This window comes from Apus apus, chromosome 5 (genome assembly GCF_020740795.1).
Source record: "Apus apus isolate bApuApu2 chromosome 5, bApuApu2.pri.cur, whole genome shotgun sequence".
Taxonomy (NCBI): domain Eukaryota; kingdom Metazoa; phylum Chordata; class Aves; order Apodiformes; family Apodidae; genus Apus; species Apus apus.
The window spans coordinates 20777425-20805323 of NC_067286.1; the positions used below are offsets into that span (position 1 = coordinate 20777425).

The following is a 27899-nucleotide window of genomic DNA, read 5'->3' on the forward strand; positions in this document are numbered from 1 at the left end:
TCTCCCGAAAGTTCTGTCTTGCCCAGTTCAGCCTGACCAGGCCCAACCAGGCCTGACTGCCTGACTGTGCCTCCCCCCTCCATCCATGAGTCAAACCAAATAATCAAAACATAATCAAATCAGTAATACTGTCTTAGAAGCAATCTGCATATCACGATGCTTCTTGCAAAAAGCCTCAGCATGTGTTTCAGTAATTTTCATTGTTGATATAGCATCTGCCACTAACACTGTATATAAAGTAGACTTTAGCTGAATCAAATGCTTAGAAATGCAGTTTCCTATGCTGGTATAAACAAAACAGCTTGGCTTGTTTTCCTCCTACCTTCATTTTCCTTTAAAAATACTCAACAGTGCTGGTTTGCATTATAAACTAGTAACCTGCAAAAATTTCACCTAAAGCACAAGGCATTTTAGCATCAGAACAGTGCAAAATACTTTATAAACTATAACACTCTTTGTTTCTTAATTTTTTGGCTTTAAATTATTTTTTTAAAGCAAATAGGCTTTAAATAGGCTCCAGAAATCTGACCATTTTTGTATTGCCTTGCTGAATTTGGTGTGGTAATAATGTTGGTCTGTGCACTTTGTTGTACAAAGATTAGTATCAGAATTTGCAGTCCGGCTTAATTAGATACGGAGACAGCTCTTTGTATACACAAATAACCAAGTCCATTCAGTTGTGTGTGTACATATAGAGGAGCTCTTTTAATAAAAATACCTTGAAAAACATCACTATCTGATAGGTTTTTCACTCTTATAACATTGGAAATAGAAGACACTCATGTAACTAATTGGATCCCACTGATTTTACAGGGTACCGTATTTATATAAGGTGATTTTCACTTGTGCATTAATTTGTACTAGCTCTCCAGTTGGGATTGCAAGGGTATTTTCACCAGGAGTTTCTACATTATTCTTGAAAGCACCTAATAAGAAACTCATGTCTTAATTAATGTTTAATTATTCTTCATTAGTTAAATTTTACACACAGTGAAATGGAAAAGAATATACCTTGTACAAAAAGCCAGGCATCCTTGACTGCTCTGATTTACCTAAAAAGAAGCATTTGAGGCTATAGCTGTCAGCCAGGAGTAATCCTCTGTTATCACTTGAGGGTCTTCTGCTGACAGAATAGTTCCATTCTTGTAGATAGGTGAAACAGTATTCAGGATTTTTTGCATTCCTGACTTTCATTGGCTTTTTAGGGACTGTTAATATCCTAATCAAGAAAATGACATTTTTAGAATGTTGTCTTTTTGTATTTGAATGTGTGATGTTACCTTTCTAGTATTATTTAAATAGATATTAGCTCAAATAGAACAAGATCTGGAGTAAAAATAAGAGCCTTCTGTGTAATTTATTAGTGGCATGTTGTTCGGGACCAACCCTCCAGACCTACTTTGGAAAATGGTATTGAAACCCCATTGCAGCCTCTGCTCATATGCATCCCAAAAGGCCTGCCTGGAAGGATGGAGACTGCAGTAATGGCCTGCATACGGCCTCGGGCCTGCACGGATGTGATAACGATTGAGATAACGACAATGATCGAGGGGTGGAGGGGGCGGAGGTCCACTCCAGCTGCTCGAACATGTATGGCTCAATCACGCGTACTCTTTGTGAAATCAAGATTCTAGGCCTATAAAATAGGGAGCTGCAATGGTGGGCTTGGGGAGTTTCATCGACATTGACACCAACCCTCCCCTGTTGGCTGGACCAATGATGCTGGATCCAGGACTGGTGATTTTCCTGTCCTCAGTCTTTATCTCTCTCTTTCGCTCTCATCTCCCCTCCCCGCCCCCACCTTTTTTCTTCTCATCCCATTTTCCTTACTTAATATATATATGCGAGTGGTTTTGTTAAGGTTGTTCAATATTAACTCCTTCTAGTGTAATAAATGTATTATTTGTTATAAACAGACCTTGTGTGTTGCTACATCTTAATCTGATCAAGGGGTATTGGACAGTCGAGCTTTTACTCGGACTGTAACACATTTACTCTGGAAAAAGACCAGGTCTGAGAGAAGGATTTTGGGCTCAGCTGCACCTGGGCTCCTCTCTGAAGGAAGTCTAGAAAGCAAGTGGGTTCAGTCCTTGTCTCCCTGGGCTGCCCAGTCTGAGTTGTGACACGTACAGGACTGGATAAGCTCCTCTACTGCAGTAGGAGTTTAGAAAGCGAGGGCGTCCACTTCTAAGCTTCCTGGGTTATTAAATCCAGGCTGTGTCACATGTGTATAGTTTAAATAGCACATAGATATGTTAGAACTTAGTTGGACCAAAAAATTATATCTTTGTTATAGGAATTTAATCTTCTTTTATTCCTTAAAAAAGCAGTGATTCTGTTTTAAAGTGTGCTTGGTGCTGTCACAGAATGAGAGTTGATAGACTAATTGACAAGGAAATCCTATAGTAAGGCTTTTGGATCACTTCTACCAGATACAATGGGACATAGATAAACATACTTAAATGTACTTTTAAAACTCTGAGCTCAGCATTTAAAACATAGATACTACAACAGAACATGACCTATATATCTTAAATGCATAATAATTTAAAAGCATGGGAGAACTCCCTCCATAACTGGAAGGTTCTAATAAGTCTCTTAGTTTTCCTACATACAGTGTTCAAAGCATGTTTTTTGTCAAAAGGAGAATATTAACAAAATAAATAAATAGGTAAAAGGGCTGGTAAGGCCATAGGAATATAATTTAGTAATTAGACCATAGGTCCGGAAAGATAAGATTTTCAGCATCTGGAAAAAAATTGCTGCCTCTTGTGCAAATCCAAAGCAAATATATTGGTAAAAGGAATAATTTATTACTCATTTATTTTGATACATTCATTTGTGCTGTTCTTAGAATCAGTGAACCCTCTTACGCTTATGCCATATGCCATATAAATATGTATGCCATATAAATATGTATGCCATACATATTTTGTGTTGTTAGTTTGTTCTTTTACCTTCTAACATAAAAACAATCTGATAATAAAAAGTTAACTGGCATTTGGTTTGAAGTTGTAGAACTGTGATTTTTAAGTCCAAAGAAAAATCTTAAGAGTGATTTCTTGACTGTGCAGTTGAGGAAGCTTCAGAAGAGTTGGATTTAAAAAGGAATTGATGACACAGAAATCTGTAGATGTGCTCAATGAGTGGTATCTTCAGAACTAAAAAATTCTAGAAAAACTTAGGACAAAATCTCCTGGAAGTAGACCCAATCACCACTTTTTTGAAAAAAATGACACCCAGAGCAAGAGGCTCTTTCGTATTTTAGGAAGAATGTTTGAAGTCTGGTGGGGACAGCTATGATTCGAAAATTAGAAGACAGCATCTGCTCATTTTCCTAAACTCAGGGGCATACTGGGAAATTCACTGGAGCATAAAATATCTCCTTTGACCTTCTACAAAAAATACAGAAAACCAAACCAAAACAAAAATGGTCCAAGATTCAAATTTTTCATCTAGATTTTAAATTACTCCTCTCCCACTGCTAAAAATATGTGATCCTGCATCAGGCAGCTGCATATAAAAATGCAGCCTTGAATTAAAACCTTATCCAAACCCAGGTTTAGATTAATGTTTTTTCCATTTTTCTGGGTATTTTACCACTGAAATTAAATTGAACGCTATTCCTGCTGTTAATTTTGCTCTGTTTCATATATCTCAGACTGCCTGGCAGTCTAAGGACTTTGATCAGACCCATGTCATCAGACCCATGTCTAAGCAAACTGAACCTTGGATATATACTTGGTAAAGTCAGAGCTTTTATTTTAATGCTTCTGTGCTGAGCAAGCTGTCAAGTGGAGGAAGTTAGGAAGTGGCTGACCGCTGCTCTGCTTCCAGGTGGCATGCAGGAGCCATATTCTATGTTGTGATCAGATTAATTCAATTCCCCAGTGAAAGCTGAGTGTTGTATTTAGTTCACAGTACATTTGGTGGTAGCTGTCTGCTTCCTTTTTTTTGATAACCACGTTTAGGAAAAACAACAACTTTGAAATTGCTACACAAGTGTCAGTGAAGGCACTTTACCAATGTGAGTCTTAACAGCAAAAAGCATAGCAGATAACTATATAAGAAATGACAGTAAATTCACTTTAATTTTTAAAATGGTCCAGTAGGACAATCGTAACCCCAAGAGAGATTTTCAGCCTTCTTCCTATAAGTGGGTTTGCCAATAAAAGGAACTAGGCAGTTCAGTAAAACTAATTAAATTAATCTCTCATCCCCAGGGAACTTAAACAGGACATGAAACAGCATCAAACAGCAAAGCTTTTTATTGATGTGTTGTACTGGATCATTGGGAAGAACTGATTGGAAGAAAAAAAATCCGTTTTTCTATTGATTGCAAATTTTGTAGCTATCTATAACCTTCATATACTATAAAGTAAAATACCATACAGAGCCCCTAAATGTAGGAAAAAATAGACATAAGGATGCAAAAATGATAGATTGTTTTTGAAATAATAATACCTCGTCTACTTTATGGTATTTGTTGTCCTTAGATCACAGTAGTATTTGCTATGCAAGGTACTTAATCTCCATTGTGCAGACAGAAAAAAAAGTAGGCATGACAAGGGGAAATAGTGTTCCTTTATGCAGTAGCTCACTGGTATAACCAAATAAGGAAAAAGGCAAAGTGATGAGCTAGAGCTGGAATTCATTCTATGTTACTGTTTTTTATAGTACTACAGAATTTAACTATAGTCAGTATGCCACTATAAGATGGTATCTCTATCAAAATATCAACAGCAATATTACTGAATATTTACTTCTTCTAGATAGAAATGCCTAATTTCAAGAAGGTAGGGGAAAAGGCTGCACCAGCTGCATCTCTGTTCTCATGTAAAAAGGAAAGAACTTCGTGAACGAGTTATGTTGGGGAGACAATGGAGTGAAGGAAAGGGGATCCAGCAGCAAAATGCCTTTTTTATTGGAGGTGAAGTGTAGAAATGGAAGAGCACAATGTTTGATATAACAGACTGTGTTACAAATAGTAATTTGCATATTTAGGCAAGTATGTTGTAATTTTCACTGCTGTACAGATCAAGTTACTTTGACAGATGAGTTCTGCTAGCTCAGTGCTACTGCAAGATCACTGTCATTGAAATTAATGAAGGTTTTGATTAAGTAAGATTGGAAGGGGACTTTAGGAATTCAGATAACTAGGGGATAGGCAATTCAGATGCTGAGGTTGGCAGATATAGAATCATAGAATCGTAGAATGGTTTGGGTTGGAAGGGACCTTAAGGATCATCTAGGGGCACCCACAACTTCACTTGGCAACCTGTTCTAGTTTCTCATCACCCTTACAGTAAAGAATTTTTTCCTAATATTTAATCTAAATCTACCCTCTTTCATCTTAAAACTGTTCCCCCTTGTCCTCTTGCTACAAACCCTTGTAAACAGTCTCTCCCCAGCTTTCCTGTAGGCCCCCTTCAGAGACTGGAAGGCCACTATGAGGTCTCCCCAGAGCCTTCTCTTCTCCAGGCTGAACAACCCTAACTCTTTTAGCCTGTCTTGGTAGGAGAGGTACTCCAGCCTGCTGATCATCTTTGTGGGTCTCCTGTGTACTTGCTTCAGCAGCTCCATGTCCTTCCTATGCTGGGGCCTCTAGAACTGGACACAGTACTTCAGGGGAGGTATCACAAGAGCAGTGTAGAGGTGGAGAATCACTTCCCTTGACCTGCTGGCCATGCCTCTTTTGATGCAGCCCAGGATGTGGTTGGCTTTCTGGGCTGCAAATTCACATTGCTGACTCACATTGAGATTCTCATCAATGAACAGATACAATGTTTATGAAGCATCCACTGCCATTTTGGGTAGCAGCAGGCAGCTAAGCAGGATCTTCTAAGACTCTTAAAACAGTACTACATATTAGGTGTCTGAATTGCACTCAGGTTGCTCTTACTTATGGACAGGCATATAGGTTCCTAATACTGAAATCCTCCAGGAACTTTCTGTATGTGATACTTGGGCTTTTTATAATGAAAAGTTGGACAAACTGCATTGATTTACAGGGATGTATGCATTTAATAGATGGAAACAGGAAGATAGCTCAAGAAAATCAGATCAGGTTTTCTAGGTTAAGAAACTAAAAAAACCTACTATGTTCTATTCTCAGCTGGGCTGTACACAAGCAGAGGGAAGGTGCAAGACTTGACTGAGTTACTGCAGAAAATCTGTGAGCTGGTTTGATTAAATTATGTTCTGGTTTGGTTTGGTGGGGTTTTTTTCATAGTGGGGGAAAGGCCCCAGGAGTGGCAGTAAGAAGATAAGAAGCTCCCCCTGCTCCAAAACCAGCCAAGGGACAATAGGTGCACCTCTGTGATTTGCATACAAAAGAACTGAGATAAGAGCTGAGCAGAGTGAGAACTTAAGGAAGAAGAGCTGTGCTGAGGAAGGAGAGGGTGCTGGTGGTTGGTGAGGAAGAAGGGGAAGAAGGTGCCAAAGCAGAAGTTTCCCTGCAACCCATGGCGAGATGGCAGGCTGTCCCCCTGCAATTGCGGAGGAATGTGGCGGAACATTCCCTGAAGGCACCAGGAGGGATGAGCTTGGCCAGTGAACTTGGATTTTGTGGCCAGTGGATTTGCTGCCAGTGAACTCTGATTACGCAGCTTTGGAAGACCCTGGTGCCACTGGAGTTTGTTCCTGAATCAGGCCATGACTCTGTGGAAAGCCTAGGCTGGAGCAGCTTGATAGTTATAGGATACTCGTTAGTAGATTCAATAGAAATATAGCCTAATAAAAATTTACTAAAATAATTAATTTGCTATACTAAGTTAGCTGAACAGGTTACTTTTAAAACAATGTGCTTTGTGATACTGTCAGTCAATTATGCCAAGCATCCTGCAGGTTGTGATCACATCAAGTCTTCTAAGACCTGTGGTGCCTACAGAGGACACTCGTGTTGATTCTGACCCACCTGGGCAATCTACCAGGGGGAGATTGGAGACAGGACCAGGACAAGAGACAGGACAAAGATGACAAAGGACTAGAATCAACACAGACCCCCACAGGAGACCCTCGAGCATGCATAATTACAAAGATAGCCAATTCCAGGAAATAAAATGACTATGTAAAAGAATTCTGGGGACTCACTGACATGGAACTGAATGTGCATGTTTTTGGTGTATATTAATCGGGGTGTTTCACTAACTTGGGGCAGCACTCGTGGTGGAGAATCCCCAGTGCTGCCCAGTGCTGCAATAAAGAATGCCTGCTCAATAACAGCTTGCTTGTTGTTATTGGGTCTTGATCTCGGAATCCTTACCCAGCCACACCCAGCCTCCCACTTCGGTGAGGAGTGTTAGAAAGCAAGGAGGTTTGGAAGCTCCAAATTTTTGTTTCAGGAGGAGTGGGTTAACATATGCAAGCACTGCTCTTTGTGTTGTCTGTCTCCTGTGTGTGTTTGATTAGTGTGAAATTAAAGTTTTGGTTTTTTGGGGTTTTGTTTGTTTGTTTGTTTGTTTTGTTTTGTTTTCCCCCCAAGTTGAGTGTTTTGCTCAGGACCTTAATTGTTGAAGAACCCTCCTTGTCCTTTGTCTCAACCCAGGAGCTTTGTCCTCCTCATCCCAGAGTGTGTGTGTGTCGGGAGGGGAGTTGAGTGAGTGGCCATGGCCCTGTTTCTTTGTTGTGTTGTGCCCAAACCCTAACATTAGTGGTGAGCCAGGCAGGAGAGAGACAAGGAACCATGACAAATTACCAGAAGGAAATAGAAGGCTTTAAACATAATCTTCACAATAATTCGGATTTTCAGCCTTGAAATGTATGTTTTCCTCTTACTGCTTGCCATTGAGGGTAAATGATAACATCATAATGCAACGGTTTCCATAGGTGCAAATAGGTAAATACAGGTACTTCTACAGTATGTTACATTCTTTTGAACACCTCAAAGTGATATTTTATTGAAATATTTCAATGGAAGAGTTTGTTCCTTTTTAAAATGTGGCTGTTTGCTGATGATGTGTTTGAAGAATGAAGATAGTGAATGAACATTACATTTGTACTCATGAACTCTGTGCAAGACAGTTATGCTAGTAGGAGTAATTTTGTTTGTTTGTTTGTTTCTTTTGGTTTTGTTGTTTGTTGTGGTGGGGTTTTTTTTTGTTTATTTGGGTTTTTTGTTGCTGTTGTTTGTTTTGTTTTGGTTTTTTTTGGGAGCCCTGTACAAAGTTGCTATATTATTTGGATCCCAAGTTTCCCATCAAAACATACCTTGAAAAGGATTTAAGGTGTTCACAGGCCTTCTACTAACCCTCAGTGCAGCATTTTGAGGACAAAGAAGTAAACTGGAACTTAGAATAGTAGCTTTGCTGTATTTATTTTTAAAAAATAGTTAAAGGGGCCTGTTTTTCGTTCTCACCCAATATTTTGTTTTGGAATGAAACAATTGAATTGGAAAAAAGCAGGATATACCTAGTAGTTTGTATTGTTTTGTCCAGTGTATTATCCCAAGCCAGGTTTTCTACAGTATGTTATTTATTGCTGCATCTAATCTGGTTTTGAAAAGTTTCAAACCATAAGACTTTTATTATTCTCCTGGAGCTACTATTTCATCTAACAGATTTCATTGACAGGAAGTTTTTCCTGATAATCCTGCTAGCTCTGGGCTTTGTGGCAAGTGACTCCACTATTCTTTGAAATATAGGGGGTGATCAATGGATGTTTTCAGAAGATTCCCTTCCAAATTGGAAGATAAAAAGAATTTTATACAGATCAGAGGATAGATAATGGGAGAAATGAAATTATCAAGCTGAATATACTTTCTGATAGAAATATATTTTTAATTCTTGCATCATAGTTTTCAGTGACACACAATTATGATGGATAGTACTCTTGAGAAACTCAAAATTACTTTTCGAGCAACCTAAGCAGGTTTGTTATTTCATTTCTAAGGTACTGACAGTGGAATTTCTAAAAATTAAGATTGAAAAACAGTGTGGAGAGTGGATGTGAATCTTTACATCACTTCAGCCCCCTTCTGCTGACTTTTGTTGCATTTGTATCCCTTATGGACTTCTGTCACATGTCATAAAGGTCAGTGCTTTACATATGAGTCTTGCAGGTTGAGAACTGACTGTGAAAAATGAGTCAGTTATCACTTTAGAGTCCCCTAAGTCATCCTTAGCAAAGTGATGCTCTTGCTGGCTTGAATGTGATCCTTCTTCCCCTTCTGTTTCAAAAGTAAACATAGAAATGGTTGAAATTCAGAACACTGTCAAAGGAATACAGCTTCGATGCAGTCTTTCTCTGCAGATGGTAATTTCTTTAAAATTAAACCAATACATTTGTGTTGCTTTTAATACTTGTTAAGATCATGACTGTTACTGCTTCAAGACAGCCAATTACTTGATGCATGCATTGAGAAATTATAGGCATTAGTAGTTAATTTGGACATCTGAAGGTGGATCTTCCTTTCCCTGAGAAACTGTGCTTGCAGCTAGCAATGTAATGTTTGAGTCACCTCTCCCCCTCCAATTTATGTGGCATAGCCTCATTATGGACATGGCTGCATAGCTGATTTTCTGTTTGTAGCATGCATTTCACAACTGCTTTGGGCTGCTTAGACCTTTTTTACCTTCTAAAATGTTCTTCCCTTGCAGTCATGAATTTAGTATTGGGAGGAGTGGCTGACACACCAGAAGGCTGTGCTGCCATTCAGAGAGACTTAGACAGGCTGGAGAGTTGGGCGAGGAGAAACCTGATGAAGTTCAACAAGGGGAAGTGTAGAGTTTTACATTTAGGGAAGAGAAACACCATGTACCAGTACAGGTTGGGGGCTGACCTGCTGGAGAGCAGTGTAGGTGAAAGGGACCTGGGGGTCCTGGTAGACAGGAGGATGACCATGAGCCAGCAATGTGCCCTTGTAGCCAAGAAGGCCAATGGCATCCTGGGGTGCATTAGAAAGGGTGTGGTTAGTAGGTCAAGAGAGGTTCTCCTTCCCCTCTATTCTGCATTGGTGAGGCCACATCTGGAGTATTGTGTCCAGTTCTGGGCCCCTCAGTTCAAGAAGGACAGGGAACTGCTTGAGAGAGTCCAGAGCAGAGCTACAAAGATGATTAAGCGAGTGGAACATCTCCCTTATGAGGAAAGGCTGAGGGAGCTGGGTCTCTTTAGCTTAGAGAAGAGGGGACTGAGGGGTGACCTCATCAATGTTTACAAATATGTAAGGGGTGAGTGTCAGGAAGATGGAGTTAGGCTTTTCTCAGTGTTGACCAGTGATAGGACAAGGGGTAATGGGTGCAAATTGGAGCATAGGAGGTGCAAGTTGAATATCTGAAAAAAATTTTTTACTGTGAGGGTGACAGAGCACTGGAACAGGCTGCCCAGAGAGGTTGTGGAGTCTCCTTCACTGGAGACATTCAAAACCCGCCTGGATGCCTTCCTGTGTGATGTACTCTAGGTGACCCTGCTCTGGCAGGGGGGGTTGGACTAGATGATCTTCCAAGGTCCCTTCCAACCCCTAGGATTCTATGATTCTATGATTCTAGTATCACATTGCAGTTGTGAATGTTTCATCAAATGTAATGCTTAATATTCTATAACCAAATAACTCTGCTGTGGTCTTAATCAGAAAAATGTTCCTGACAGTAGTTTGACATTTCTCTTAGGAAAAGAGATAATGGTGCTTCTTGCTGTAATCTGGGGTTGTTAAATGACATATAAATACTATGAATGCACTTGATTTCTTATTAACTCATTTAATCTATCTAGCTTTTTAACTGTGAAATAGCTCAGCTCTCCAGAAAAGATATAATTAAGTTTTTCAGCTCATGTATACTGTCTGATTATGACTGCCCAACTGTGTGTCATTTGATGCTGAATTATATTATTTTATTTGGAAAATTCAGACTTTATATTTTGGAGAAGGTTGATCTGATTTGTATCTCAGAAGAATGATCACAGTGGTACCCAAGATAGGCATCTGCTTGTGCAGGAGAATAATTTTTATTCAGAGCTGTGTGAATTATGTTGCTGATCATTACAGTTGATGATGTCTTTTGTCTCTGTTGATCTGGCAAAAAAAAGTGTATGGTTTCAGAAGCTTTTTCTCACTTATCATACATAAAGGCTCCTGTGCTCACAGCGAGGATACTGGGTCATCAGTCCCTATTGTTACTCTGTAAGTCTTTACATGTTTGGTTGAATAATTTGCTAATACATACATATCCTAAAATACATTAATATCCTTTTGTGGCTTGTTAGTCTTTAATATCAAATTTGTCAGTTCTTAGTATAAAACAGGAAGTGCACCCTGTTTTACCACTACAGTTGGAAAAGACTGAAACTTTTTGAGCTAGTCATCTAGTTATTCCTATAAAGAAGGGTGACAGGAAAAATACCTGTGAATAGTGGGTGACCATTTTAACTGTCAGGACTTTAAAAAGGATTTCCTTTGTAATACTGCTTTGTTTCTGTGGCTTGAAAAGAGAATAAGAGATTGCCCATATGTACAGCTGTTTCCATATATTATTTTAGGAAAGTACTTTCCAAAAAAGTAGGGAGAATCTAGATGTTGTATCAAGAGAGCTGGGGTGTAGGAGTTATTCAGAAGATCCATTTATGGTGAGAGCATTGAAATCTGTTTACTAGGTTACTCTAGTCTGGTGCTATTGAACCTTGACTCTTACAAGTTTGGACTTCAAGTTATGGTCAGACTGCCAGCCCTTTCTATGTGTCATAGTAATTGCAGGACAGAACTGTCCCTGGAGATTAATAACTCCTTGGTGGATGGCTCAATGTAGTAATACCAAGGGCATTATTCAGACTCTGCAAGAATTACTTCAATGCCTGCAACTATAATTACACTTTAGAATGCACCACATTTTTCTTACGTTTACAAAGTAGATTTTTCAAAGTAAACTCAAAAAACTCTGGCAAATGAGCATTTATTTTTCTTTAAGAACATGTGGTGTGGAGCTAATTTGAACTGATTGCCCTATAGCTGCTCCATATTTGACAGTAGTATGTTTAAAATAAGTCCTGCATCTTTATTTGGCCCGTAATTAGTATATTTTTTGCTATGTTGTAGGAAAAAAAAACATTCAGCGTGGGTTTGGAAATCCATACTTCCATACATATACTTGTTCTGATCTGTAATCAGCTCCTAGATCCAGCCTGTACTGTTGAGATTTCATTTGATAATCACCTAACTGTATCCTTATTCCACTGGCTGCTCCATGTCCCATGGAACTGTCTGGTAGGACAGTCAGAAAAACTAGTAGCTGTCTTAACTTTGCTCTTGTTGTCCAAGGCATTGTTAAAGTCTGAAAGATGTCACAAGCTATCACTGAAAGACTCAGTTGTCTTTCTGAATGCTTCTCTACTTTCAGTGAGGGCCCAAATAGCCACCAACTGATGTATAAAATATAAACGAGAGAAGTAATTCCAATCTTCTCTCAATGCACTGACAAAACATTTTTCCACTCTTTCATTACTAAGGAAATCCCCTTAGGGAAAAAATCGTGAATCTCAGGACCTAAACTTCTGACAGTTAGATATCACCGACATACTGCTGTTTGTCTGATCTCAATTGAAAAATACTTACAAAATGTTCCTATCCGGTCAGCTTGCCAGTATAGGGAGGAGATCAAACTGGTAATAAGCTAAGGGAAGAGCATACTATAGTTGTTAAACAATGAAAGCGGCAGTGCCTAAAGAAATCAGCTCATATTAAGTGTTTTACTAACTAAAGATACAGGGGCTAGGTTATAGGATCTGTCAGTGCATCTCATCATGTGGTCCTGGACTTATGGAGATTCTGGCAGTGCTGCCCATGGACACCTGAGAGCACTGTGGGTGCTAGCCCTAGGTGGTTTCACAGGCAGTATCAATATCAGCTCTGACAAGAAGTGTCAAGGCTCACTTCCGTACTAGACAACACGAGCCTTTGCTCTGATGGTTGTGAGGTTCACATATGGGGCACATGTTTGGGTTAATAGTACAAATGGTGATATCAAGATATTGAGGCAGAAAATACAAGAACTACTCCATTTTTTGGATCATATCTTTGCTGTACTGTGATCAAAATCAGAATCCTTTCTTGTACTTGATAAGGAGGCCCACCATCAGTTAGGTATGTGAAAGAATATGTGCATTTGAACTGTTGAAGATATCAAGTGACTTTGTGAATGCAGATCTTGCATCAGCACAGTTGCTGGACTTTTAAAACTAGACATGTAATTGTTGAGAGCATATATTGGTATTGAACAATTAGGAAAGTTTTCTGGTTTAAACTCTAAATTGTGCACCTAAAATAGCTCTACTGAGTGCATGCAGTTGCTATGGGGTTTATAGTGGTGTCACAAAGAAAAGACTCTTAATATGTGCTGGTGTTAGCAATGCCAGGTGAAGACATGGGCACAAATGTTAAATGCCATTTTGTGCAGCATTCAGACAAATTTTTTAAATAAAAATGAAGGCATAACCTTACTTACTCCCCTGCCTTTTTTTTTTTTTTTGTTATTTTCAGCTTTTGGGTTATTTATCAAGCTTTCAGTATATTGCAGAAGGTTTTGAGACAGTAGATTCTTTAGTATTGAGGAACAGGTGATAATCTGTGCATTTGAAGTTTAAACAGTATGTTTGGTTGCATGATAAAGATTACAAAATATGTATATAAGATTCACATGGAATCTCTGAGCATGAGAAGAAAAGTGAATGTGTAAAATAAGTCAATATTAGATATAGTGAAAATCAAGTTTTCTTTTTACTAGATACTACATTATGTTATGTGACCTAGTGTGATTCTCCTTGCAGAGGAAGGAGGAAAGACGATTCAAGGAACTAAAGTGGACTCCCTAAGAAAATTATTTTCTACTTCTGAATTATCAAGCAGAAATAAATAGGGTGGCTCATCTGGAAGAAGCAAAGATATACGGATGCCTCTTTGCCACATATGCCAAATGAGAATAAGGTAATGAGTTAACATTTGTTCATGTAGAGAAGTACTACCTTAAAAATAAATAAATATGAAAATATGGGGAGATATTCTGTCAAAATCTTAGAGGCAAATATTTAAAATGCTACCTAAGTGTATAATGCTTACAGAGTAATCTGAAGTAATCACATTTGTCAGTGGTATTTGCTCTACTGAAGAGCTGCCATAATCTGACTAATAAATAAGGCGCCCTGCAAGGACCTTTGCAATGTTTTCACTGAGGGCTGTGGTAGAGGTTAGCAAAAATTAGAAAGTCTTGAGAGTATAGATGCCAGCATGCACAGATTTATTTTGTTTCATTGGAATTTTAGCCAGTACTGAATTCTATGTTACTGAAACAAGATTCCTTCAGCTACCTAAAGTAAAAAGTAGGAAGGCCGGAGGCATTTTTAATCTTCTGAAACATATGAGATTAGGAATTTAATTTGTAGGGACAGGAAAACAATAGACATCATCTGGAGGAAATGAGCCAGAAATCTGAGTCCACTTGTTAAGAACTTTTGCCTTCCTGCCTGAAAAACACGGAACTAAACTGTGGTCTAGCCTGTAATAAAATTTCCTGCATAAACTTTTTATTAGAAAATATGTGGCAGGTGATTTTATGAAATACACAGAACAGCACCCTTAAGTGCCTTCAAATGACAGGCCTGCCAGGCCTCAGACAAAGAACACAAGCTGTCACTTTCCTCCCTACTAGCACATGCCTTTGAGGTGGAATCAAACAATGCTTTTGAAACAATCACATTCTGTCAGTTGATTGTATAATAATAATAATAACAGGGATCTTTTTTTTCCCATTTTTCACATGAAGAATACGGTTGCCTCATTGGGATTGCTTATGATCGTCTCACTTCAGCCACTTTGAATTGGCTTTTTGCCCTATAAAGCAATGTATATCTTCCATTTTCCTTTATTTAAAAGAACACCTTAATATTTGTCTTAGTTGCTACTGAAAAAAAGTTTCAGACATGGTTCCACATTTTTGCCACATTAACAGTTTAAGAAACAAGTACTGTAATTGTAGAAGGCATCAGAAAAATTGCTAATGTCATAGCAGGAGGAGGCTGTAATGCAGTAAGTTGGCCAATGTAACCTTTAAGCCTTTCCTGAGGAAAGGGAAGAGAGAAAAATCTGCTATTGAAAACAATGCATCTGTTGTAATGATGCATTTTAGGCGTGTTGTTCCAATTGATTCGCTCTAGTTCTGTGCAGGATTTCAGAGAATTACCTGCATACATTCTCTTTTCAGAAGCATTGCATTTGATTATTTTTAAAAAAATTAAATGTACTGTAAAGGATATATATGAGTCAATGAGTATGAGCTTTGGCTCATACCAGCAAGACGGGGTTTTTTGACCACGGTTTGACTTACAGGACACTAGGCCTGCTTGCAATGGATAGGAAAACCCTATATCACAGGGGGAAAAGGGTATTAGGGCAAGAGTTAGCAGGGCTCATAGACAGAGCTTTAAACTAGACTTGAAGGGGGAGGGGAATAAACAAAGGCCCACCAGAGATGAGCCTAAAGGTGAGGAGACAAGGATGGGGGTGAAATCAATAGCCCATCTCAAGTGCATCTACACTAATGCATTGTGCAGCAGGACAGCTATGACATAGCTGCCGTTACAAAAACATGGTGGGATGACTGTCATGACTGGAGTGCTGCAATGAATGGATATAAGGTCTTCAAAACAGGCAAAGAAAGAGAGGCAGTGGTGTGGCTCTGTACATTAGAGAGTGTTTTGGTTGTGTAGAGCTTGATTATAGTGATGATAAAGTTGAGTGTTTATGGGTAAGGATGAAGTGGAAGGTGAATAAGGCAGATATTGTGCTGGAAGTCTGTTATAGACCACCCAACCAGGAGGAGGAGACAGATGAAGTATTCTACAAGCAGCTGGCAGAATTCTCACAATTGCCAGCCCTTTCTCTGGTAGGGGACTTCAACCTACTGGATGTCTGCTGGAAATATAACACAGTAGAGAAGAAATAGTCTAGGAGGTTCCCCAAGTGTGTGGAGGATAACTTCCTGACACAACTGGTAAGTGAGCCTGCCAGGGGAGGCACCTCACTGGACCGCCTGTTCACAAAGAGAGAATGATGAGTGAGAGTTGTGGTGGTCAGAGGCCATCTTGGGCTTAGCAATCACAAAATGGTGAAGTTTCCAGCCTTAGTGATATAAGGAGGGGGGTTAGCAAAACCTCCACCTTGGACTTCTGGATGGCGGACTTTGGCCTGTTTAGGACAGTGGCTGAAAAAGTCACTTGGGACACAGTCTTGAAGGGCAAAGGGGTCCAGAAAGGATGGACACTCTTCAAGAAGGAAATCTTCAAGGCCCAGGAGCAGGATGTTCCCATGTGTTATGAGATTAAAGGGCAGGGAAGGTGTTCAGTCTGGTTGAACAGAGAAATTTTGCTGGGACTTGGGAAAAACAGGGGGGTTTACCACCTTTGGAAGAAGGAATAGGCAACTCAGGAAGACAACGGAGATATCATTAGGTCATACAGAGAGAAAATTAGGAAGGCAAAAGCCCAGCTGGGGCTCAAGGTGGCCACTGACAAAACGGACAACAAAATAAGTTTTTACGAATAAATCAACAATAAGAAAATAGCCAGGGATTATCTCCATCCCTTATTGGATGTGAGGGAAACATTGCAACCAAGGATGAGGAAAAGGCTGTGATTCTTAATGTCTTCTTTGCCTCCGTCTGTAACAGTCAGACCTGCTTCCCCCAGGGTGTTCAGACTCCTGAGCTGGAAGATAAGGATGGAGTGCAGAACTAACTCCACATAATGGAGGAGAAAGTAGTTAATAATTTGCTTCTGCACCTGGACACACATAAATCTATGGGGCCTAGAGGACTAAGGGAACCGGCAGGGGAGTTTACTAAGCCACTCTCCATCATTTATCAACAATCCTGATCAACAGTGGAGGTCCTGGATGACTGGAGGCTGGCTAATCTACAAGGAGTGCCGGAAGGAGGATCTGGGGAACAACAGGCCTCTCAGCCTGACCTCAGGACTGGGAAGGATCATGGAGAGGCTCATCTTGAGTGAGAACACATGTCAAGTGCAGGGCAGGCAGTGGATCAGGGCCAGCCAGCATGAGTTAATGAAAGGGAGGTCTTGCTTGACCAGTGTGATCTCTTTCTGTGACCATGTGACCCATGTTGTGGATGAGAGGAAGGCTGTGAATTGTTGTCTACTTAGACTTTGGTAAGGCCTTTGGCACCATCTCCCACAACATTCTTCTGAAGAAGCTGGTGAATCATGGCATAGACAAGTGTACTCTTCACTGGGTAAAAAACTGGCTAAATGGCTGGGCAGAGAGTTGTGGTAAACAGGGTCAAATCTAGTTGGTGGCTGGTCAGCAATGGTGTCCCTCAGGGCTCAGTTTTGGGGCCAGTCTTGTTCAATATCTTTATCAAAGATCTGGATTAGGGAATTGAGTGCACCTTCAGTAAGATTGCAGATGACACCAAATTGGGTGGAAGTGTTGATCTGCTTGAGGGCAGGAAGGCTCTACAGAGGGTCCTGGACAGGCTGGATTGATGGGCTGAGGCCAGTTGTAGGAGGTTCAATAAGGCTAAGTGCTGAGTCCTGCATTTTGGTCACAACAACCCCATGCAGATATAGGTTTGGGGAAGAGTGGCTGGAAAGCTGCTCAGCAGTAAAGAACCTGTGGATACTGATTGACAGCCAGATGAACATGGGCCAGCAGTATGCCAAGGAGGCTGAGAAGGCCAATAGCATCCTGGCTGTGCGGCCAGCAAGAGTAGGGAAGTGTTCATGCCCCTGTACTCAGCACTTGTGAGGCAGCATCTTGAGTACTCTGTTCAGTTCTAGGCCTCTCACTATAGGGAGGACATTGAGGTGCTGGAGCATGTCCAGAGAAGAGCAGAAGAAGCTGGTGAAGGGTCTAGACAACAAGTCATATGAGGAGTGGCTGAGGGAACTGGGGTTGTTTAGTTTGAAGAAGAGGATGCTGAGGGGAGACCTCATCACCCTCTACAACTACCTGAAAGGAGGTTGTAGTGAGGGAGGTATTGGCCTCTTCTCCCAAGTAAATAACAACAGATTCAGAGGAAATGGCCTGAAGTTGCACCAGAGGAGGTTCAGATTGGATGTTAGGAAGAATTTCTATACCGAAAGAGTGGTTGGACACTGGAAAAGCTGGCTCAGGGAGGTGGTTGAGTCAGCATCCTTGGAGGTATTCAAGAAATGTGCAGATGTGGCACTTCAGGGCATGCTTTAGTGGCTGAGGTTGTGGAGTTTTTTGTGGGAGTTTTTTGGTGGAGTGTGTGGTTGTGTTTGTTTGGATTGGGTTTTTTGTGCTGATGGTTGGACTTGCTGATCTCAGAGGTCTTTTTCAACCATTCTGTATGATAAGAAATGGAATTAATACATTTTAATCTGTTTTCTAATTATTATTATTTTTTTTTAATGACAGGTGGACAAGTACTTAGATTTGGAAGATACAGACACAGATGAAGAGACATGCATTAGTAGGTTCTGCCTCTTTATATTCACTATCGTTCTCTGTCTTTGGATCCAAGTGTATGGATCCATTTTTCCTCTAAAAAAAAAGGTTCTTCCTCTGTTCTTCTGTTTCCAAAAATTTCCCTGAATTGTCTAAATTCTTTAATTTGAAGTACTCATTTGTTCACTCTAAGAGTTAATGAATTAGTAAATTATAAGGAATATTTATTATTCTATGTCCTGTTGAGCAGGTTTTTTCCCCAGGCATTTTCAGAATTACAGAACACTTCTTGTTAACAATGTTTCTACATTTTTTTTCACACTTGCATTTTGTACTGAAATTATTTTGATTACAAAAATTTCTCCACAAAGTAATGTGGGTGCTAAGAGAGACTTCAATAAAGTGGAAATACTTAATGAAAATGTTGTCCCCACGTATTAAAATTATTTCATCTTGGGCTTGAAATAGATAAGTCTGATTTTGAATTCACAGTGAACTTCTTTATGAATTCCAGTTACGAGCATTTGGAGTTGTGTTGAACTGCTTCATACATCTATAATAATTTTGACTGTCTCGCCTCTAAAAAGTAAATTGAAATCTGATGTCTGTACTTATTTATCTAATGTAGGTTCTTGTGTGGTCTTCATTATCACCAGAACTGACAGTCTTTTAGTGATTAAATACATTTTCCTCATCTATACTTGTGACTGCACAAAGAAAGAAACCAAGCTACATAGATGAAGGGATCTGCCTAAGGTCACTGTAAGAAGCTGTTGCAGAGCAGGACTAAGGTCCTCAGTTCCTTCGTTATTGCCATTTGGTTTATCTGTCTAATCCATTAAAGACTTGATTAGTCATTCTGTATGTGCAGAATTCCTATTAAGTCAGAAGACTTAGAGACTTCCAGCTGATGAATATTTGGAGTTTGTAACTAGCAAGAAAATAATAAACCAACATAAGTCAAGTTTACAGTAAATATTCTCTCTCCAAGCCAGGTATTTCAGGAAGGAGGGAATAAGATAACTTTGTGTCAAGTACAGACATAAAGAGATTTATTTTGAGTGCGGTATTCATATGTGCCCATGTCATGGTTTGGGGGGGCAAGCTAATTATATTAATAAGAGGACCTAGAGAGAGAGCATTCTTTCAGGACATTGAGGGATCCAGGGGGCAGCAAAGAGTCAGATCAGTGTTCCCTCCCCTTTCCTGCCATGTCCTATAAAATGTGGTTGGAGGTGTTGAAGAGAGGCTTCTGCTTCTTGTCTTAAGCTCACCACATGTTCTGCAGGATCTGATTCTGTTAGGTGCTGGGAAGAGCCGTGGACTGTTTCCTTGAGCCAACTCTGCAGCAAGAGATTTTGGACACTTATACAGAATCATAGAATGGTTAAAGTTGGAAGGGACCTTAAAGATCAGGTTCCAACCTCCCTGCTCTGAGCAAGGACACCTCACACTAGACCAGGCTGCACAAGACCTCATGCAACCTGGCCTTAAACACCTCCAGGGAGTGGGCTTCAACAACCTCCCTGGGCAACCTATTCCAGTGCCTTACCACCCTCATGGTGAAGAATTTTTTCTTGATGTCTAACATACATCTACCCTCTTTCAGTTTAAAACTGTTACCCCTTGTCCTATCACTTCCCTCTCTGGTGAAAAGGTTCTCCTCAGCTTTCCTGTAGAATCACTGAATCACAGAATCATCCTGGTTGGAAAAGACCTTGAAGACCATCAAGTCCAACCATAACCTAAATCCACCAACCATAACTTGATCTACTCATTCAGTGCTTAAAACATATTTCTGAGAACCAAATCTAGATTTCTTTTGAACACTTCCAGGGATGGTGGCTCCACCATCTCTCTTAGCAGCCCATTCCAGTAGTTGAGAGATGATCAAGCTTTCTCCAGGGACCAATGGAAGGTGCCTAGTACCTATGTTTTGGCAGCAGAATTTGTTTCTAGGACTGGTGGTAAATCACTTGCTGCAGGGCTCTAAGGATAGGTAGGTAATAAAGTACACAAAATATGTAAAAAAACATATCTAGAAATCTTGAGTTTGCTATTTTTTAAATAAAAGAGAAAATTCAAATAGCACTAAGGAAACATATGTACGAGGCTGCATAGGCAGGGATATCAGTCTCATCATAATCTGGCTTTGAGCTCTTAGGTACTGTAAACCTGTTTTTTCAAAATTCCAGTTCCTTGTAACACCACAAAGGTTGAAGAGAACCCAAGAGACTCAGTTAATTTGAAGCTGATGCCAAGCATAACTATTTGATAAAACTTGCCTAAAGAATTTTTAAAATAATATTAGTAATTTTCCATAATCTGTGCCTTTTCATTTGTATTTTGAGCCTATACATCCAGAAAAATTAGGTTGAGGAAGAGGATTCAGAGTTAAATTATGTGGATTTTTTGAAGTATGGGACTCTGCCCAGCTAGTGGGTCTCTTTCCTTTTTTCTCCTCCAGACTCTGTAATCCATTTAACACTGCCTTAAGATGATTTCACACTAAGCAGCTCTTCCTGGCTAATAGCCTGAAGCCTGAGAATTGGAGGAGACAGCAAAATTTAGCCTTTAAGCTTTTTTTTGTTGTCACTATCTCCCTCCTTGACTCCCCATCAACAGCATTTTGGTGAAATGTAATGTCTGAAAGTTGTAAAACCTGTTAGTGTATCTATAGCATGGCATCATTTAGCTACAGTAAAGCTAAAGGTTTAGACAAGACTTTAAACTTCTTCACTCTTGAAAGTTCACATCAGGCTTGTGCCAATAGATTTTTTTTTTTCTATACTTGCAATTAATGTCAATGATACACAATGAAAAAGAAAAACAAACCCAACTCGGCAGTGATCCCATAATTATTAATCACCTTTTGTGGGTTTGTCATGTAGGAGGGGGAAGGGACTAAACAGAGGAGAACTGGTCAGTTTCCAAATACACCATCATGAAAGTATGCTGGACTTGAATAAAGTCATTGGGAGTTCCCTGTCATATCATGCAGGAATGTGATTTTTTCATGGTATGAGGAGAGGTGCATTTCAAAATTTCTACCAAGATTTTTTATATAGGCCTGCTCAGTTATCTCTATATAAGGTGCTCTTGACAGTGTCCAAGGCTTTCTTGTTGCTAATTAATTGCTTCCACATAACTAGCAGCTTCATTGGGATCAACATCCACTAGTGCTGTAGCATCAGCCTAAACTACCTGTGAAGTACTGGCTAGAACTTTCAATAGCTTCCACTTCCTTTGGGAGCTTCCACTGAGAAGGACGACTGTTACAACTCCTGATTTTTTTCTGAAGGAGTTTTCTTGTTTAAACATCATCCGGGAAAGCAGCATTTAGCAGCATGATTAGACTTCCATATGCTGTTGTGCAGCCAGGATAGAGAGACAAAGCTCATTTCTGGCATGATTATTGGCAAACTGGAAGTTGATTACTGCATTTTTGTAAGCTGATTGAAGGGAATTCAAAACATTGTTTGCATTGCTAATGAGCCTTAAAATAGTGGAATTTACATTCTGAGTATGACAAGCACATCTTGCTAAAAGCAAAAATAGATTTATTTCTGTTGTTCTTATATGTAAGAGTTGTCTTTCTGAGCCATTGCCAGTCTGTTGCATAACGGTGCTTCCTCCTCATCTTCTCTCTGCAGATTGGTCTTTTGGGGGGGTGGGGAGTTCTTAGTACAGAATTAATTAAGGTTTGTATCAGGAGGTGATACAAACCTCCTGATGTCCAGGCTTTCCTTCCTTAAATGAGTGTATATATTTACAGTGCAAGTTTAAAACAATAGTGGAACATACCTTTGCCTTTAAATGAGCATTCACGTCTTCCTTCAGTTCTACAAATAGTTTTGAGTGAAGTTATGAAAGAACAAAAAAAGCAGTTGCTGAACATGTAGAGACATAGCATATATACCTGTGGGCTGCACTGTTCTTCTCAGAAAGCTTTCTCATATAACTGATGCAGAGTGAGTTGAGATACTCTGATCAAGCAACCAAGAGAACAGGGGTGAAAACTGGAAACTACTTACAAGTAAATCACGAACCCAAAGAAAAATCCAGGAATGAGAGACCCATGAGAATTAATCTCTTTAAAAAAAAAAAAAAAAAAAAGCCATTTTAGAAGTCCAAAGCCCTGCTGGCTTTGAAATAATACCCAGTTCCCAAAAGAAAACTAAATAAATAATTAGATAGTGGAATTTTTGCAAAGGCTTAGCTAGGAAATAATTATTTTCAAATGCAGATTTACAGGAGAATGAAAGGTCTGTAACTCTACTACTGTGATAAAAGTGTGCAGGTAGAGATAAATTGCTATTTCTTCCTTTTCACCCTGGATCTATGTACCCTTTTGTTGATTCCATTAACTAACATGTAACCAAGTGTTTGAAAATTTATTCTAACATTTCAAGATGGAATCATGCTACTAAAATGTAGTATAAAGTTGTAAAGAATTTTCTGTATGAGCCAGAAAAAATAGTAGGTAGATTTACATAATCCTTTGACTAAATAGCAAGACAAATTGTTGTCCCAAAAGCAGGGTCCATTACCCAGTATGCAAGAAGCCAATCCACACACAGAGTTGAGATATTTGCTGTAATATCCAGTTCTGTGCAGAAAAGCAGGGTGGTGTCATGGTTTGACTCAGGATCGGCAATTAAACCAGTGACAACAAATGTCTCAATCCCTGTCCTCTCCCACCCAGGTAAGAAAGGAGAGAGAAAATGAGAAGGAGACTCTCTGGTTTGAAAACTAAACTAGTCAGCTTTAATTAAATACAAATGATAAAAGAAAATATGTACAATTATATACAGATGTGTTCAGGAATGTGCAAAACCCTATGAGTTCCCCCCACCCCCAGCAACACCTATGGCACTCTCCTCAGCTGGGAACAGTCCCAAAATGTCCTGGAGCACTGCCAGAGATAGTGGCATATCAGTCAGGAGCTGAAGGCAGAGTTTTGAGGTTCAGGAATGTATGAGCCTAGGGATAAATGGTGATGGATAGACAGAGTCCTCCCCAGATACCAGCCATGGAAGGAAGAGAAGGGAAGATGAAGGAGGAAGGAAGTTGTCTTCTGTGATCTCTGACCTTACACTGAGCTTACGCAGATAAATGGAATGGAACACTTTGGTCAGTTTTGCTGTCCATCTCGTCCACTCCTTCCTATGAGCTACAAACACAACTCCTCTGCTCCCAGCAGCATCTGTGGCTGCAGATTCACTGGGTAGAATAAGCTGACTTTCCCATCTCAACAGTAACAAACATTCCAGCGTTATCGGTCCACTAGGTGGATAACTTGCTGCTATTTAGAAGACAACTCACTGAAGGAAAAAAAAAATAAATCAGTAAAAGGAAAATTGGCTTCATCCTGGCTGAAACCAAGACATTCCACCCCTTAATCCATACCATAATTACACATAGGCTCTATATTTTACCTACTGTCAAACTAAGGATTCTCCCTCAGACTTAGATTACCTTGAGGTACCTATTGTACTTCACCATCCTCCATCATCACACACCAAGTATGTCCAGGTCCCTGAGCTAAAGCAACAGCCCAGACAGGTTTACCTTTACCTGAAGCAGGAAAAACCCAAACACTTTTACCTAACAGATTCCTTTCACACACCACAGGAATTTTATCCCAATCTATTGAATGTAGAAGGTCTGATTGAGCAGGACCAGCCCAATTAAAGGATCCCCTGGTGTTAACTAATCAGGTGGCCTTTGCCAAATTTTTGTCCCTATTTTTCAAAGTTCCACTACACATTACCTTCAGGATAGCTTTCAACAAACCATTGTACCTTTCAATTTTTCCTGAGGCTTGTGCATGATACAGGATATGATATATCCACTCAATACCAGTCCACTAGCTGGAAAACTTGCTGCTAGTTAAAAGGGAGCTTAAGTGAAGGAGAAAAAAAATCAGTAAAAGAAAAGCTGGCTCAAACTAGGACAGGTGGTGGTATTCCTCAAATCGAGCTCAGTTTCCTGAAAGACAAGTGCTATTTTTATACCCAAAAATGTGAAAAAGAACTTTAATATTATTTTATCACTGGCACACATGATTAGTCAACTAATTACTTGCTTCCATTTAAAGTGGCAATGCTCAGGAATTTCACTAGGCATGCTCAAAGTGTAAGGGGCTTGTTGTTAGTAGGGGTCCCTCTAGCCTGTGGCTGTGAATTTTAGTATACTAATGGATCACTAATACATTAATATGATTATTTCAGTTACTCAATGTGTTTTTTCCCAGTGCTCAGAGCTGTAACCAAGATAAGCTATGGGGAGTGCTTCTTTCCATCCCTTTCATCTGTTCTGCAGGCTTGTCTCAAGGCTGGGCTGTTGACTACTTGGAGAGAGTTTTTCTCTAATCGGAATCTGGTTTTGTCTAATTCTTACTGTTTCACTGTAATCTAGGCCTTGCTTTTATTCTACGTTTCCCTTCTCTTTTATGTGATTTGTTCTCAAAAGTGATTTTTTCCCAGATGTGACTTTTCCCCTCAATTATTACTTATTTCAATTAATAACTGACAACAATATGGCCCCCTTAAGTTCCTTCATAAAAACATTACTGAGACAAGATGGACACATCTGTGCTGTAGCAGAGCTGAGGTTGATTCATGTTAAAAGATAGTTCTAAACCTGAGGCATATCCTTCTGGTGTATCACAGAAAGCAGACTGTTCCCAGTATGAACATTTTGCTTAAGTATGTACAAGAAAAGTGATTCAGAAGTTCTGTGCATCTGTAAACTGTGGACCGTATCTTGACCATGTGGAAAGTCTGTGTTCCTGTGTCCCAAATATAGGGAAGTCTTCTCACGTACCTCTTTTTTGAAAGCTCAGCGAGGAACAAGCATCCATGAAATATCCTTGGACAAGACAGTCATGTGACACCGAAGGAGGGAATATTAATATTTCTACCAGATATTTTTACCTAATGTTTTCAGAGAGTCATGATATGGTGCTTTGAAGAGATTCTTTATGCTATATTTCTTTATTACTTATGAAACTCCAGCTAAAGATTATTTAATGATGCTGCTGAAGACTCAATGGCAAGACCAAGATTCAGTCTGATATTTTGTTACTCATAGTGCAGACATGTCTACTCAGGATCTTCTGTGTTATGAAAGATACTAATCTAATCCCAGGTGTTCTCTGAGTTTAGGGGCATCTACGTCCAGATTTTTATTTCAGTGTCCTCAAGAAAGAAGAGCTATGATAGTTGCAGAATATTCTTTAGTAGATTTAATAGAAATACAGAATTAACCCTAATAGAAATGTACTAAAATTATTAATTTGTTCTACTAAGTTCACTCTGCAGGTTGTGCTCTTCTAAGTCTTCTAAGACTTGTCTTAACAATGGACCCCGCCTGGGCAATCTCTAGGCTTTTTAGATGTAAATAAATAAAAAAGCAGTTGGAAAATGGTTGAGACCAGCTGGAGACAGGACTGAAGAAGACAAAGGACTAGAATCAACAAAGAATCCCACAGGAGACCCTGGAGCATGCATAATTACAAAGCAAGTATTTAACTAGTTCCAGGGAATAAAATTACTATGTAAAAGAATTCTGGGAACTCACTGGCATAAAACTGAATATGCATTTTTTTTCGGGTGTATATTAGTTGGGGTGTTTTGCTAACTTGTAGGAATACGTACTGCCCCTGCAACCTCAATAAAGAATATGGCTTAACAGTGAGTTGTTTGCTGTTGAATTCAATTTCTTTGTTTCAGCTACCTGTCTGTTTTCAACAAAGCTTGATTTTTCCTTCGTACAGTATATTTTATTATCTAGATTTTAGCTCAGGACTGCATGGATCTGTTTTGAAGATAGCTGTCTATATTATATGCAACAGTAAGTACAGAACACTTTGACTAACAAGCTTCTGCTTGTGTCTGAGCAGTACAGGATTTTACACAGGAATATGCAATTTATACATTTAATGGAAGCTGTCCTGGTTTGAGCCAGGATGAAGACAATTCTCTTTTTTATTGATTTTTTTTTCCTTCAGCGAGCTTTTTTTTAACTAGCAACACCTGTTCTAGCTAGGCTGATAAGACATTGGAATGTTTTTCTAACTACTGGGGCTTCAAGGTTGCACCTTTACTGTGCCAGCTCAGACACTACAGGGAGATCTGTGACCCCCCTGTAGGAGGCTGAGTTAGACAGACAGCAAAACTGGCCAGAGATATTCCATTCCATATATCTACGTAAGCTTAGAGGAAGGTCAGAGATCACAGAAGACAACTTCCTTCCTGCTTTTTTCTTCCCTTCTTCCCCGTCCATGGCCGGTGTCCGGGGAGGACTCCATCCATCACCGTCGACCCCCAGGCTCGAGCTCTCCTGACTCTCATAACTCTGTGCTTTCTCCAGGAGCAGCTCCAGAATTTCTCAGAACTGTTCCAGCTCAGGGGAGTGTGGTGGGAGTTGCTGGGGGTGGGGGGAGGAGAGAGGCTTTTGCACATACCTGAACATATCCGTATATAATTGTATATATTTTCTTATATCATTAGTGTTTAATTAAAGCTGTGCAGTTTAGTTTTCAATCCAGCCAAGTCTCTCTCTTTTTCTCTCTCTCCTTCCCTACCTGGGTGGGAGTGGGAGGGGATTGAGAGCATTGTTGTTGGACCTGAGTCAAACGGTGACAGAAGCATAAGTTGATTATTTTTTGTTCTGCAGGGTCATCAGTTCTCTCAGCAGAGGTGGAACAGACAGTGACTTATTGTACACCCTATTTTTGATAGGCCAATTCAACTGAAATTTAGAACTTTGTCCATTACATGGCCATCAGAGCAAAGATCAAAGAGCATAATGTCAGATTTATTTATTTAAACATTGGAAACTTGGATTGTTTTTATGCTTTTGGCTTCTAATGTTTTTCCCACAAGAATAGAGGTATATAGATAGTGTGGAACTGGTAGGAGTTAACAAATCACATTATCAATTTTTAAATTAATTATGAATTCTTAAATACATTAAGAATTGAGATAGTTGCTCTAATAGAAATGCGCTTTTAAATCTAGAACACTGCTGCTATATAATACTACCTTTTCAAAATATGTACTTCAATACTTCAAAATATATGTGGACTTTTTAATAAATTGGTGTAATTCACAGAATATTCAAGTAAACTCTTGCACTTCCTGACCTTTTAAAAAATAATTGCTTATGTAGAATGATGTGCCATTTAATTTTCCAGTGATCTCGTGATCTTATGACATCCTGCAGTTCTCATTGGGCTGAATATAGCAACCATCTTCAAGGAGGTAGTGAACAATCCCTTTACTGTAACATTTAAAAGAAAAAAGTTTGTAGAGTATATTGTGATCAGAATTGGCATTTGTCCTCTTGGAAATGAGTAGCAGCAGGATGCTGCTGAAGATCTGCATTTTGGTGTGGAGAAGTTTGCATTATGGAGACTGAGTCTTTTAATCAGATACAATCAATACAAGCTTTAATTTAGAACTGCCATTTTCCCCTCAGAATT

At 39.5% G+C, this 27899-nt stretch overlaps 1 protein-coding gene across 1 annotated transcript in view; it reads left to right on the plus strand.

Moving 5' to 3' along the window:
* Positions 1 to 27899, plus strand: part of IFTAP (intraflagellar transport associated protein) — a 48045-nt gene that overhangs the window by 1662 nt on the left and 18484 nt on the right. The window contains 5 exon segments of the mRNA XM_051621094.1: positions 13741 to 13909; positions 15731 to 15863; positions 18380 to 18426; positions 27081 to 27147; positions 27149 to 27184. Coding sequence (XP_051477054.1) covers positions 13741 to 13909; positions 15731 to 15863; positions 18380 to 18426; positions 27081 to 27147; positions 27149 to 27184 — 452 coding nt within the window.